The sequence below is a fragment of the Heloderma suspectum genome, chromosome 15 (assembly GCF_057233095.1).
Source record: "Heloderma suspectum isolate Gila_16-S chromosome 15, 16-S_ref, whole genome shotgun sequence".
Taxonomy (NCBI): Eukaryota; Metazoa; Chordata; class Lepidosauria; order Squamata; family Helodermatidae; genus Heloderma; species Heloderma suspectum.
In genome coordinates this window covers 17041680-17055223 of record NC_139472.1, presented here as the reverse complement: position 1 = coordinate 17055223, position 13544 = coordinate 17041680, and the positions used below count along the sequence as shown (strand labels likewise).

At 43.0% G+C, this 13544-nt stretch overlaps 1 protein-coding gene across 9 annotated transcripts in view; it reads right to left on the bottom strand.

The window, feature by feature from the left end:
* Positions 1–13544, bottom strand: part of PRDM2 (PR/SET domain 2) — a 95711-nt gene that overhangs the window by 39590 nt on the left and 42577 nt on the right. For all 9 annotated transcript variants that reach the window (XM_084821997.1, XM_084822005.1, XM_084821996.1 and 6 more), the window contains one exon: positions 8379–8505. In XM_084821997.1, coding sequence (XP_084678123.1) covers positions 8379–8505 — 127 coding nt within the window. The remainder of the gene's footprint in view (positions 1–8378; positions 8506–13544) is intronic.

Below are 13544 nucleotides of genomic sequence, written 5' to 3'. Positions count from 1 at the left end.
ATGTGGGAAGAAATATTATGAAACACTAACAGCAGAATAGAGAATATATCCTCGGACACTTACACCTATCTGGAAGTCCACCGGGCATATTGCTCTCACGTCATAATGGCAAGGCCTTTGAATCACAGACCCTCCAACCCATCTTCCTTCTCACTTGCCTCAGTTTACTCCATCTTCTGAAACTTGCACCAGAGAGGGTCATTTGAAATAAACACACGTGCTCAATTCGAAGGAACGAACGCACATGAAAGAGCTGAGAAGCTTGTTTGAAGTCATACAAGTCTTCAATTTATTGAAGTCCATGAACGTCAAAGTAGAAGTTCAAACTCAGATGCTACAAACCGCTGGCTTGCATCCTCCCTCCTTCCTGTTGTGTGCATGCTCCTCTTTGCTGTCTTGCTTTTCCTTGTTTGAGCCAACTACCATTTTAACTCCGAACTAGAGGCTGAAACCATGGTTTGAGGTCAGTTTCAAGCCTTGATTCAGAGGCAAACTACGGTTTGCTCAAACAAGGAAGGGAGAGCAACTGGGGAAGATGCAACATGCATTCTCATGATGCACCGCCAATCCTCCAAAGCACCTTTCCCTACCTCGTGCCCTCCAAATGGTTTGGACTTCATCGCCCATCAGCTCCAGCCAACGTGGCCGATGGTCAGGAATGCTGGGAGTTGTAGTTCATAGCATCTGGAGGGTGCCATGTTGGGGAAGGCTGCTCCAAAGCACTGGAAAATCAGGAGCATTATGTCTGAACTGGCCCAATGATCCTGATTGGAGAAATGAACAACTTATGCTAACACCTCAGCTTTTCCCAACGTCTAGATGTGTTGGACTACAGCCCCCATCACTCCTGGCCAGCATGGCCAAGAGCACCAGGTTGGAGCAGGCTACAATGAGATATGGGGATTAGGTGGATGATCGAAAGACTTCTCAGAAAATGTTAAGTTTATCCCACTTGGTTTCTTGCCTGAAAGGAGCAGAAAATTAAAGCACAAACTCACAAGCCAGGGAAACAGGGGAGAGGGAAATCCCCGGGTAAAATAATATTCCAACACAAGTTACCTTGAGGATCAAATCCAAAAATGTAAACAGAAAGCATGTCCATTTTTTCCTATTCAGGAATCCATCACAGGATCCCTACACAAAGGCATTGCTGCTAATACATTCCAGACTACTAAAATTAATCATGCCTCCAACTCAGTGTATGACACCAGTAGACCTTGTAAGGTTATGGAGTCCTTCCAAAACAGGAATTTTCAAGAGCATATTCTGTTCTAGAAGGTGCTGAATCTGATACAGGGAAGAGCTACAGCTCAGCAGCAAAGCACCTGCTTTACATGCAGAACATCATACTTAGCCGATTCGACTTGGAGATCACTTCTATAACAGCCTGTGCCCACCCAAGAACGCCAAACTATTCTGGGAGAATCTGAGCAGATCTAGGGAGCTCATGCACGTGCGCACACACATACACAATCCACATTCACTGCCCCCCTCAGAAATTCCTGCTGCTGAATATGATGGTCCCCATGTAACCACTGTGATTAAAAGATATTGACTGGACTGCTCCTTATCCATGAATTTGTCTAATCTCATTTTAAAGCCACCTAAATGAGTGTATATCACCACCTTGTGGCAAAAATAAAATATAATAAATCATGTTTTTTTTTCATTTGTGTAGGAAAAGTACTTCCTTTTCTTTTCTGAATCGGCTGCCAACCAGTTTGATTGAATAACCCCAAGATCAAATATGTTGGGAGAGGGAGAAAAAACACACATATCTATCCATTTTCTTCACACCATGCATAGAAAAATATTCCCTGCACATGGGACAGCCAGCATGTCAGGGAGGGGAGCCCTTTCCCCTGACATGCTACCTTTCTATATGCAGGGACATTTTTGTATGGAGGATATTTTGTGAGCCTTTGCCTGTGATCTGAAGTGGTACAGCCCAGACACAGTTTGCAACCTAGGAGAGAACCAGGCCTGTCTAAGTGTGCAGGGATCTTATTTCGAGGGAAGCAACAAAAGAGAGACTGAGATGGTTGACTCAGGCATTTTGAAAGTGAAGGAGCTCACAGGCTGTCTGGAAAGCTACATGAACAATGAGAAATATATACAGAGGAGACACAGAGTAGCTTGTGAGGGAGCTACTCCGCGAGGGAGCTGCTTTGTTATTCTGAGGGGGGTAAAAACGGCACACGTATTTTCTTCGGCTGAGTGCATCCCCTCAATTCGATTCTGCAATTGTTCTGAGATTCCCACATGCCTTTGGTTCCACTACAGATGAATTTCAGTCAGAGATCCAGATTTGTGAACAGTGATGGAACTGATGTGCCATTCCAGCTTTACAAAAGCATTTTTTTAAAAATAAACTGCACAATTTTTAAAGGACAAAGTAGAGGTAGACAAGGGTCGTCTGACTCTCCCATTCTCTCCCCCCACCCACCCCCAATCTTGTGCTGTGCTACAAACGCTTACTGGAGGACAGAAGGGAGAGCCAGATGACTCTCTTCCAGCCTGCAAAATTCCAGAAATATGCTGGAAGAATAACGGATTCAGGAGGTTTGAATTCCGCTCCAGAAAACATTTCTGGTAAAGCAGAACCTCAAAGTGGAATCCAGTAAAGGCAGCTTCTGGAAGAATCTCCAGCAATCCCTCTTACAATTTCTGGCCACGTTATATTTTGTCTCTTGTTTTCTGGAGAACTATGGCTGCAAGTTGGATGTCTGCACGTTAATCTCCATGCACTTAATTCTTTTGTTTGTCCCACTACTGCCAGAGATAGTCGCCCTGTTCCACTTCCATTTCTCTTCCCCATCAGCGCTAGCAAGGTGGTCAAATGACTGCATTTTTGGTCCGCTTTGAATACAATGTAAACGTTCATAAGACCAACGCTATTGTAGTTCCTGAATTAAATATTCTTAACTGGTGACTCTGATCCAGCTAAAGTTAAGTCGTAACTAAGACTGCAGTTCCATGCAGAGTTACTTGGGCATAAGCCCCACTGAACTCAATGACACTTGCATCTGAGGAAACATGGGCAAGAAGGGACTGGATGTCCCACTAAAAGCAACGGAACAGAAGTTAGTCACAACTCAGTTTAGCTAAAATATATAAGGTGAATATGCATGTTTGCGCGCACACACACACACACACAAAAGGCCATAAACCTTTTCCAATCCATGCCCTTCTACATTATGCAAAAACTACAGAACTGTTTTTTCATTAGATGTCAGCTATCCAACATCTTAATGCTCTTTTGAAAACAACTGCACAGAAAAAAATAATTATTAACCTCTCACTATCTACCTTTAACTTTTGTGTTTGGGCTAAACATATCATTCAAAATCATCCCTCAATTTAAAGTTAAATTGTCACTCTGCCCCCTTCCTGCCAGTGGAAAGCTTTGTACAGCTTGGGACTGGGGTATGTCAAACATCACCTGCTCCAAATGAACCTCCCCATATTTTTAGATCACGTGGTGAGACCCTTCGACAAGGTTCTTTGCTTGTTGAGGTTAGGTGGGTGCTCGGAAAGGGCCTTTTCAGTGGTAGCACCCCATCTGTGGTGAACACGTCAAAACGTTTCCATTGTCCCAGGCATTTTAATTCACTTTAATGTGATTTTACCATTGTCGCTATTAATTTATGCTTCTTTTAGATTTGTATTTTAACTGGATTGCTTTGCTGCTATAGAGGTTTTAGTCTTGTTGCTGTTATTTTTATCCTGTTGTCTTGTTTTTATAAGTTTGTGTTTATCTGTACATTGCCCTGGAACCACCTTTTGAAGAGGCAGGATGAAAACATATCAGACATATAAATAATACATTAGGAGTGGGGGAGGGAAGAGTACAATTTGATTATCCTCAAAATGTTCCTGAATCTGCAGCTCTGAGAGATGCTGGAGGGCCATTTTTGGTGACCAAACAAACCATGGAGGGATCTTTGTTCAGCTGCTTTTTTCCACTCAGGTCCTACACAGGAGAGCAGACTGAGGAAGAAACACAGCAACAACCCAATGGCTGCATTTTTTGTTGTTCATTCGCTCAGTCACTTCCAACTCTTCATGACTTCATGGACCAGCCCACGCCAGAGCTTCCTGTCGGCCGTCGCCACCCCCAGCTCCCCCAAGGTTGAGTCCGTCACCTCCAGAATATCGTCCATCCATCTTGCCCTTGGTCAGCCCCTCTTCCTTTGGCCTTCCACTTTCCCCAGCATCAGCATCTTCTCCGGGGTATCCTGTCTTCTCATTATGGGCCAAAGTACTTCAGGTTTGCTTTTAGTTTTGCCTTTAATGGCTGCATTAGCCTGACGCAAATAGCATGAGACAATCTTAGCCCCTCATTTTGATGCACCCCCAATCGCTTCACAAGTTACACATTTCCTACATGGCCATTTCTGCACAGGAAACCCGAGCACGGTCAGCTGCGTGGGTCTCTGTGTGATTGCCAGAACCAGTGTAGCTGGAAGTTACGCTGATCCTTTAGAGAGGCAAAGAGCGATTATGGGACGGTCTATCTAGCCTAATGGATGGAAGGCATGGTTCTGTTTATGTTTAGCATGGTTCTCCATTTATGCCGAGATACTGATCTGCTGGATCATCTGCCGCAGATGCAGTCACCAAACGAACTGGCCGTCTGGCTTTACTGGGGAAACTGACACATAACTTTAGCTTCTTCAGAGAAGAAGCAAAACCTGTCCCTTTTGGTATGGTCTGGTGTCCCTTAAGAGACCATGCCAACAGAGGCCACCTAGCTTTTGGCCTACCCTCGTCATTCTGAAAGGACAACCTGCATCAGTCGTGGGAGCTTTTCAATCCCGACTGTTTTCCTCTCTTGCATTTGCTCAACACTGGATTTCTTGACAGAGAGGAACAGACAGAATCTGTAGCACTAGTCTTTGAGGGACTCCGTGGAGTGATTCTGAACCGTGTGGCCTTGAGGGCCTTGAGCAGCCTTCAAATGCTGGCATTCCACCTGAGCGCACCGGAAGGTGAGAGATGGCGGCAGCAGCAGGGCCCCTTATTTATTACATTTCTATACTGCCTCATAGACGAAGCTGTCTGGGCGGTTCACAACCATTAAAACTTCTAGGTGCAGCGTAAAACATTGTAAATTACAAATGCTTAAAACGACAATATAAAAGTGCAACCAGAATGAAACCCAGCAGCAAAGCAGAGATTTAAAATGGTGGCGCTAAAAGACTAGGAACGCTGGGCAAATAAATAAATAAAATGCTGGGAAAATAAAAAAGGTCTTCACCTGGCACCTGAAAGAGTACAGTGTAGGCACCAGGCGGACCTCTCTAGGGAGCTCATTCCACATCCGGGGTGCCACAGCAGAAAAGGCCCTCTTCCTTGTTGCTACCCACCTCACTTCCTTTCGCAGGGGATCCTGGAGAAGAACCCCTGAAGATGATCTTAGGTCAGGGCAGGTACATATGGGAGGAGGTGACCCTTCAGATAACCTGGCCCCTTCATCAGTTCACCTGGGATCGATGGCCATTTGGTTCCTCCGAACTCCTAGAACTGTTTCATGCAGTAACCAAAAAAGCTTCTCATGGTGACTCCAAGGAATCCTTCCTTGATTAGCTCAAGCTACTTCAGAACTTATAAGGGTGGATGATGGCCCAAGACCCTCCAACCCATCAGCAGTTGGGCCCAAAGGGTTGGATGGAGAGGACTGCGTTCCTGAACCACCATAGGAGGCCACACCACTACAGTCCATTTCAGAGCCCGATTCAATGTGCTGGTATTAACATTCAAAGCCCTAAACAGCATGGTTATCTTAAGCATCATCTCCTTCCATATGTACCTGCCTAGACCCTAAGATCATCGTCAGCGACCCTTCTCCGTGAGCCCCTGCCAAAGGAAGTGAGGCGGGTGGCTGCCAGGAAGATGGCCCTTTCAGGTGCCAGGTGAAGACCTTTTCATTTTCCCAGGAGTTTTAGCATTTTAGCATTCCAGTCGTTTTGAATTTGTTACTGTATTTCAAATCTCTGTTGCTGCTAGGTTTTATTCTGGTTGTATTTTTATATTGTAGCTTTAAGTGTTTACATTTTATACTGTTTTTATTCTGTTATTTGTGGTTTTAATTTTTGTGAACTGCCCAGAGAGCTTCGGCTATTGGGCGATATAGAAGTGTAATAAATAAATAGATGGGACAGATATTTACCCTGGATTTTCCTGAAGGGGATTTACCCCTTCCCTTTTGCTCTCCACTCCTTTCCTCTCTGTTGTGCCTTGTCGTTACCTTTAGGTTGTAAGCCTGCAGGCAACAGGACCTATGTCATTTCTGATTTTTGTGCAGTACCTAGCAGCTTTAGGTACTTCATAAACAAACAAAAATGGTGAAAGCAAAATGTGGTTTTGTCTTAGAAATGCCACCAGAAAATTGTTATGAATTCCAGGCATTACTGAAAGCTTTTTCATATCACCCACTACAAAAACTAGAAAATTAATGGAACATACTGAAATGGGTGTTGAACACATTTGTCTAAACACTCAAAAAGAAATGCATGGAAGTTGTAACTATTCTGCCTTGTTTTGCCCAGACAATCCTAGCTAACCAGCACCAACAGGCCCTGGTTATTTAGCTGCCCAGTCTTCCAATGTACAGCCTGATGTTTACTGTAAAATAAGTCCCACTTTTTATGATTCACTGCCATCTTTGGTTAGATTCGCCCTAACCTTTCCCCAATAACTAACATGACCTGAATAAAGGCAATGCAGTTACTATAAAAGTAATGCTCCTGAAATTTGGATTCAATAGAAGTAAAAAAAAACGGGGGGAAAAACCAAAAAAGAAAAGCTCAACTTTTTTTTTTAGGAGTACAACTTGGATGTATATTTTCTGGAAAGAAAAGTAAACATAATACTCTGTCCACTACATTGCATCTGAGCACATATATGTGTTCAATCACCAAACAAACTGGCCATCTGGCTCTGCTGGAGAAATTGACATATAACTTTAGCTTCTTCAGAGAATATATATATATATATATATATATATATATATATATCTGTTCCCATCACTGTCAGAACTGCAGCTTCAACCCAAAGGCTCTAACTCAAAGCATGCTGCCACAGAAGTTTAGTTGTTATAGAATAGGAGCACCTATATTTTAACCACTTTGCAAAATTAGGTTTTAAAAAATAGAACCCTGACATATATCATTCAAGATCGTTCTGAAATATTTCCTTTGCTGTCCTCAAAAAACCCCATACCCTGGGGTTTCTTCCTTCTCACCTTCCCCAATTTTGTTTCTATCAAAAACGTTTCTTCAATCCATTAAAAACTAAAATGTCCTGAATATGCAAACAGAAGGACATCTATTTTTCCACTTTCTACACTAAATATAGACTGATTTTTACCTCTACAATACGAGATGTTTCTGCATAACAGCTTCTCATTAATTTCAAAAACAACCCCACCCACAATGAGAAATTCAAAATTAAAGACACAGGCCCAGTTTTCTCAAGTGCAGTGTTGCAAACAGTACTGCCATAATGAAGGAATAAATGCAGATGCTGTGTCTTGATGAGTCATCACCCAAATTTCAACACCAGACCGGAATAAAATCCTAAGAACAACCTGTACAAATTCAACATTTAGAATTCTCCACAAATTAAGATGCCATTTGCTAACTGAATTTGTGACAGTTAACACTACTGGGAATGAATAATAAATGTCTTGAGTATAAAATATAAATGTTTGCAGGCTCTTAAAAAAAAAACCTCAGTGCTTTTAAACTTTTGAGATCATCATTTGCAGAGTACATCTGCTAAAAGAAAGTGCCATAAAGCAAACACCAAGGGCAGCTAAAACGTTTCCATGCTGTCAAAACAAAACGATCGCTTCGTTTTCCTAACACGCGTGACAAATGATCAATATTAAAACCCTAAAAGCAACTGAAGTAACAAGCACGTCATTTCCTCTTCCTCAAAGTTTTTAACTAACTTGTCGTTTCAAAACTAGAGACACATCAGATATGTCACACACACACACAAACCGGTAACATCCGAAGAAATTGAAGTTACTGTCCTACTTCAAGGGGAGGGAAGGTGGTGGTGGGCAGGGGGAGGGGGTAGGTAATAAGAGAAAAAAAAACTCCTTTAACTGGAAGACTGGGAACTGCGTGATCTAAGCAGGTGGGCGGCAGAGCCTGGGAAAAGGTCATACGGACGTACTTGCTGGCAAGAGACACTCCGAACTGAGAAAGGATTAGAGCGACCCGTAATGCCGCAAGCAGGAGCTGGCGGAAGAAAAAGAGGAAAGTTTGTGCGTCTCATCGCACCGCTCCCGAGATGTTTGCCTCCTTGGATTTTTCTCCACGGATAGAGAGAGACAGATGGGCGGGCGGGCAGTCAAACCCTCTTACCTTTCTTGGCTTTGGGAGAGTTCCTTTTGCTCCGATTGCTTGCTCTTTCTTCTTCAATAGCGGCTGCTATCTCTGGGTTGTCTTCCCCATTGTACCACACCAGGAGCTCCTCGCCTGGCTCAATTGGCTGGAGGAATAAAAGAGACCAACAAGACACCAATCAAACAGAAGGTTGCTAATAAAAAGAGGGAGAGGAGCAGGCGCAGGGCCAGAGGGCGTGGAGCTTGCCAGTGCGGATCACAAACAGCTGTACTCTGCACTGAGAGCGGATTTCCCAACTGCCTGTCTGGCCAAACAGGAAGGACTCTTTAACCCTTCACGGCTGGTGCAAGCAGATTCGGCTGTACTGCAGCGTCACAGAAAAAGACAGAGAGAGAGAGAGAAAGGAGAAGGAGGCTATACCAAACCCCTCTGCTGGAAGGAGGACCGCATATATTCAGTGCAACGGCGTGACTTGCGGATTCATTAAAACTCAACTGTTTGCCGTCTGATTCAGCAGAAGAACTTTAACCAGACTGCAGATTGCAGGCGGGGGGGCGGGGCGGGGGAGAGACACCAACCCGATTTGCATTTATTTTTAGAACTTCTGGACCGACATCGACTCGTTCTGACAAGTACGTTTGGAAAGGCGAGGAGGAAAACAGAATTAACACAAGCAGTATCAACAAACGTCGCCTCCCTTTGAAAGGAAATGGAATCTTGCTTGTTTTGTTTTAAGCGGCGCTAGTTTGCTTTTCTGTTAAAATGGTACCCAAAGCGGCTCACAAACAACACCAATCTCCAAAAGAAAGCAGAGACGATAATTTGAAAAACAAAACAAAACTGAACACAGAAGGGAATCAATAAAACTATGAAACAAAAACACATTAAAAGCCATGGCAAACAAAAAGGTCTTCTCTTTGGTAATAGAAAAACATTGGTTTTTCTTTGCCTGTTGGGGAAAAGTCATTCCAGTGACAGAGCGTATCAAAGAGGAGTTATCCTTCCCTATTCCTGCATTAAAGTCTCCAGGCCAAAAGGACTTCAGCAGAAGGATACTGAGATTCCAATTTTATCACATACTGTCTTAAACTTTCCCACTGGGCCATTATTTCTACTCTGCTACTACGAGACGGAAGGTATACATTAAAAATGACAGACAGCACCACCACTAAAAAGGCCCTCTCACCAATAGCAGCTTTGCCTCGCAGGGACACCTGGTTCAGATCTTAAATTCCAGGCAGATACACACAGGAGAAGATTTCCAACGGTTATCTACCAACTCGACTTCTGTAGATATATTTACTTCTCTGTTTTTTCCTGTCCACTTAAGACTTCATTTATGTATTTCATAATGTTTACATCTTGCGCGTGTGGCCACTTACAGTATATCAAAACAACCCCACCCACCCACCCCCCGCAAAAATTAAAAATAAACAGCAGCAGATAAAAGCAACCATTGAACCAATTCGGTAAAACTCTGTAACCTAGCAGGTCAATGCCTGTTGAAAAAGAAACTTCTTTACCGGGCAGCAGAAGGCTAAGTGAGGGGGGCAAAGGAAACTTTCACAACCAAGGCACATCAACAGACAAGCCCCTTCTCAACGAATTAGAATCATAGAATAGCAGGGTTGGAAGGGGCCTATAAGACCAAGATCCACCAACCAGAGCCAGGTACAAAAGATGCACACACAGAATTAAAGAATTCTGAGCTCAGGAATCTGTTTTCAATACCAGAACTGAATGGAGCTCACAGTCCTTAGGCACAAAAAGTCATTCCTGGTTACCTACAGCATGTTTTTATTTCAGCAGTATAATTTAGGGGAGGGATTCATTTTGTTGCTAGTATTGTTAAAGAATTTGGAGTCAGGCATCCTTGCCAATCTATTGTAAATTACCCAGAGATCTACCAATAGATCTTGATTTATATTCTATATAATACTGACTGGCACAGTTCTCCAGGGTTCCAGACAGGAGACTTTCCCAGCTCTACCTGGAGATGCCAGAGATAACTGAGCTATGGCCCTTCTCATATTCTAGTCCAACATTTTATCAAACCATCTCTTTTTAAGCTCGGTCAGTTTCTGCTCTCGTGCTCAGTGATATGAGCTAGTATTTCCCCCCCCCTGAAACTGAAGTGCTTTTGGAACTTTTTGCATTACTACATGTTTCTGCCAAAATGTTTCCACTTTAAGAAATGCATTGTATCATGAAATGGGTTAGTAGCGTAATGAACACAACTGAAATAAAACTGGGCAACTAGATTTGATACGACGTTCGTCAAATCAAAGCTTTCATCATAGGAAGCACATTATTTATGTGCACAGCTCTTCAGGCATGCTAAATTGATCATGTTTACAATTTCCAAAGGCCCAGTTCATACATCACAACAACCAGGCTTTTTAAAAACCTATTTTTAAAAAACATTTTTGTGAAGGTGTCAGTGTGTTGGCGCACACCGGCTGATCATTCCCATTGCACGCTGCATCGCTGTGTTTTGTCGTGATGTGCGAACCAGGAACTCTAACTTGTCTCTCCACCAACAAGCCTGAGAAATAACCCAATGTCTGTTCATGGGTTATTTCCCTGGCTTGTCAGGAGAGAGATAAGCCAGAGCTCCTGGTTCACATGTCATGACCAATAACCTAGGGACAGAGCCACTCCCATTCGAAGTGAGAAAGATCAGGCAAGCGTGTACTAGGTTTATCAATAACTTGGGTTGTTGTGATGTGCAAAACCAGGCCAATGCCTACATTCCCCTAACATTTAAGCAAGGGGTGGGCTACATGTGGCCCTCCAGATGTCTTGGCCTACAATAACTCCCATCATCGCTCACCATTGGCTAAGCTGGCTTGGGGAGATAGGAGTTGTAGGCCAAAACATCAGGAGGGCTATACGTTCCTCAGTCTTAAAGTATTTCCAGGAACTCTACATAATGTGCAAGTAAAACTTTGAATATAAACATTTAAACTGCATTAAGTGCACTCAGTTTTTTTTTCTCTAATCAAATATTTCACCACACTAAGTGCACTTAGTCCATACTATAGAGCCACTGCAAGTCGCTGTAGACAATGCTTAATTTTGTTGTGTATTCAGTTAACAGATGAATTACACAAGTCTACAGAGTTAATCTCAAGAAGCAGTAAGAAGCTGATATGGAACAACCAATTGGTTCAAAATTGGGAAAGGAGTACGACAAGGCTGCATATTGTCGCCCTGCTTATTTAACTTATATGCAGAGTACATCATGAGAAACGCCAGGTTGGATGAATCACAGGTCGGAAGATTGCCAGGAGAATTATCAACAACCTCTGATATGCAGACGATACCACCCTAATGGCAGAAAGTGAAGAGGATCTAAAGAGCCTCTTGTTGAGGGTGAAAGAGGAGAGTGCAAAAGCTGGTTTGAAACTCAACATTAAAAAAACTAAGATCATGGCATCTGGCCCCATCGCTTCCTGGCATATAGAAGGGGAAGAAATGGAAGCAGTGACAGATTTTATTTTCTGGGGCTCCAAGATCACCGCAGACGGTGACTGTAGCCATGAAAAGACGCTTAAAAGACGCTTGCTCCTTGGGAGGAAAGCTATGGCAAACCTGGACAGCATAGTAAGAAGCAGAGACATCACCTTGCTGACAAAGGTTCGTATAATCAAAGCTATGTTTTTCCCAGTAGTAACGTATGGCTGTGAGAGCTGGACTATAAGGGAGGCTGAGCGCCGAAGAATTGATGCTTTCGAACTGTGGTGCTGGAGAAGACTCTTACGAGTCCCCTGGACTGCAAGGAGGTCAAATCAGCCAATCCTAAAGGAAATCGACCCTGAGTGCTCATTGAAAGGACAGATACTGAAGCTGAAGCTCAAATATTTTGGCCACCTAATGTGAAGAGAAAAGTCACTGGAAAAGACCCTGATGCTGGGTAGGATTGAAGGCAAAAGGAGAAGGGGACAGCAGAGGATAAGATGGCTAGATAGCATCACGGATGCAGTGAATATGGACTTGAGCACACTCCGGGAGAGAGCGGAAGACAGGAAGGCCTGGTGTGCTATGGTCCATGGGGTCACGAAGAGTCGGACACAACTTAATGACTGAACAACAACAGAGTTAATCAGGATAACATGCGTACTTCAGATAGGTCAAATAATTTACTATTGACTTGGAGTGATACAGATAGAGGTGTGCGTGTGTGTGTGACACACACACACAGCATTGATAGATGGGCCAAATTCAACAGGTGGCAATTTCCTATACACCTGTGCCTGAGACCCCAGAAAGCCATTGCCAATGAACAACAATAGTTGGCTAGATCGACACATAGTCCATTTTGGAGTACAGCAGCTTTATATATTACTAAACACACTAAATCAGATCTCCATCGATTCAGGGCAGTGAAAAATTTTCTGATACTTTTTTTTTTCCTGGAAAACCCGTATCATGACTTATGTTATCCATGAATTCCCTTGGTGCAGTGAAGTCTCTGTTCCTTCCACCCACCATCTGCAATGCGAGAATACTACTACTAGTTTAATTGTAGGACTACTGTAAGTATTACAATGAAGATAAGGTGCGAAGCACTTTAAACATCTGAAATGTGCTGCCAAGCACAATTAGTAGAACATATTTGATCCACAACCACCACTAAACCTCCCCATCCCAGAAACACATAACCAGATTTGCTAAGATCAAATCACAAATTGCTCTCAATTAGCTGGGAAAAGACCACACTTTTGCTAACCAGAAGTACCTGGGATTTGAAGGATGGTTTGCAACACAGCTGCATGAGTACCATAGGCAGCTAGATGGATACGTTTTTTGACATCACTGTGGGCAAAATGACAAGAGGGGATTTTTTCCCCCAAGGGGAGATGAAACTGACTACTAACACGATTAAATGAAGACCCTTGTCAATTTCACTCCCCCCACACCTTTCTCAGTCTTTGGACTATGGTGAGACTTACTAGCCAGAGATATTTATGATTTTATGACTTTTACAGATTTTACTTTGTAACTCTTAAAATGCAACAGCCACCTTGAAAATGAATTTATTTTCATTTATATTCTTCTGCCCCCACCGCATACCTTTCAATAAATATTCAAGAGGGGATGGCCAACTTGTCACATACTTGAACCCAATACCGACATACACTTATCTTTGATATTCGTTATTGATTATATTTATTTATTTAT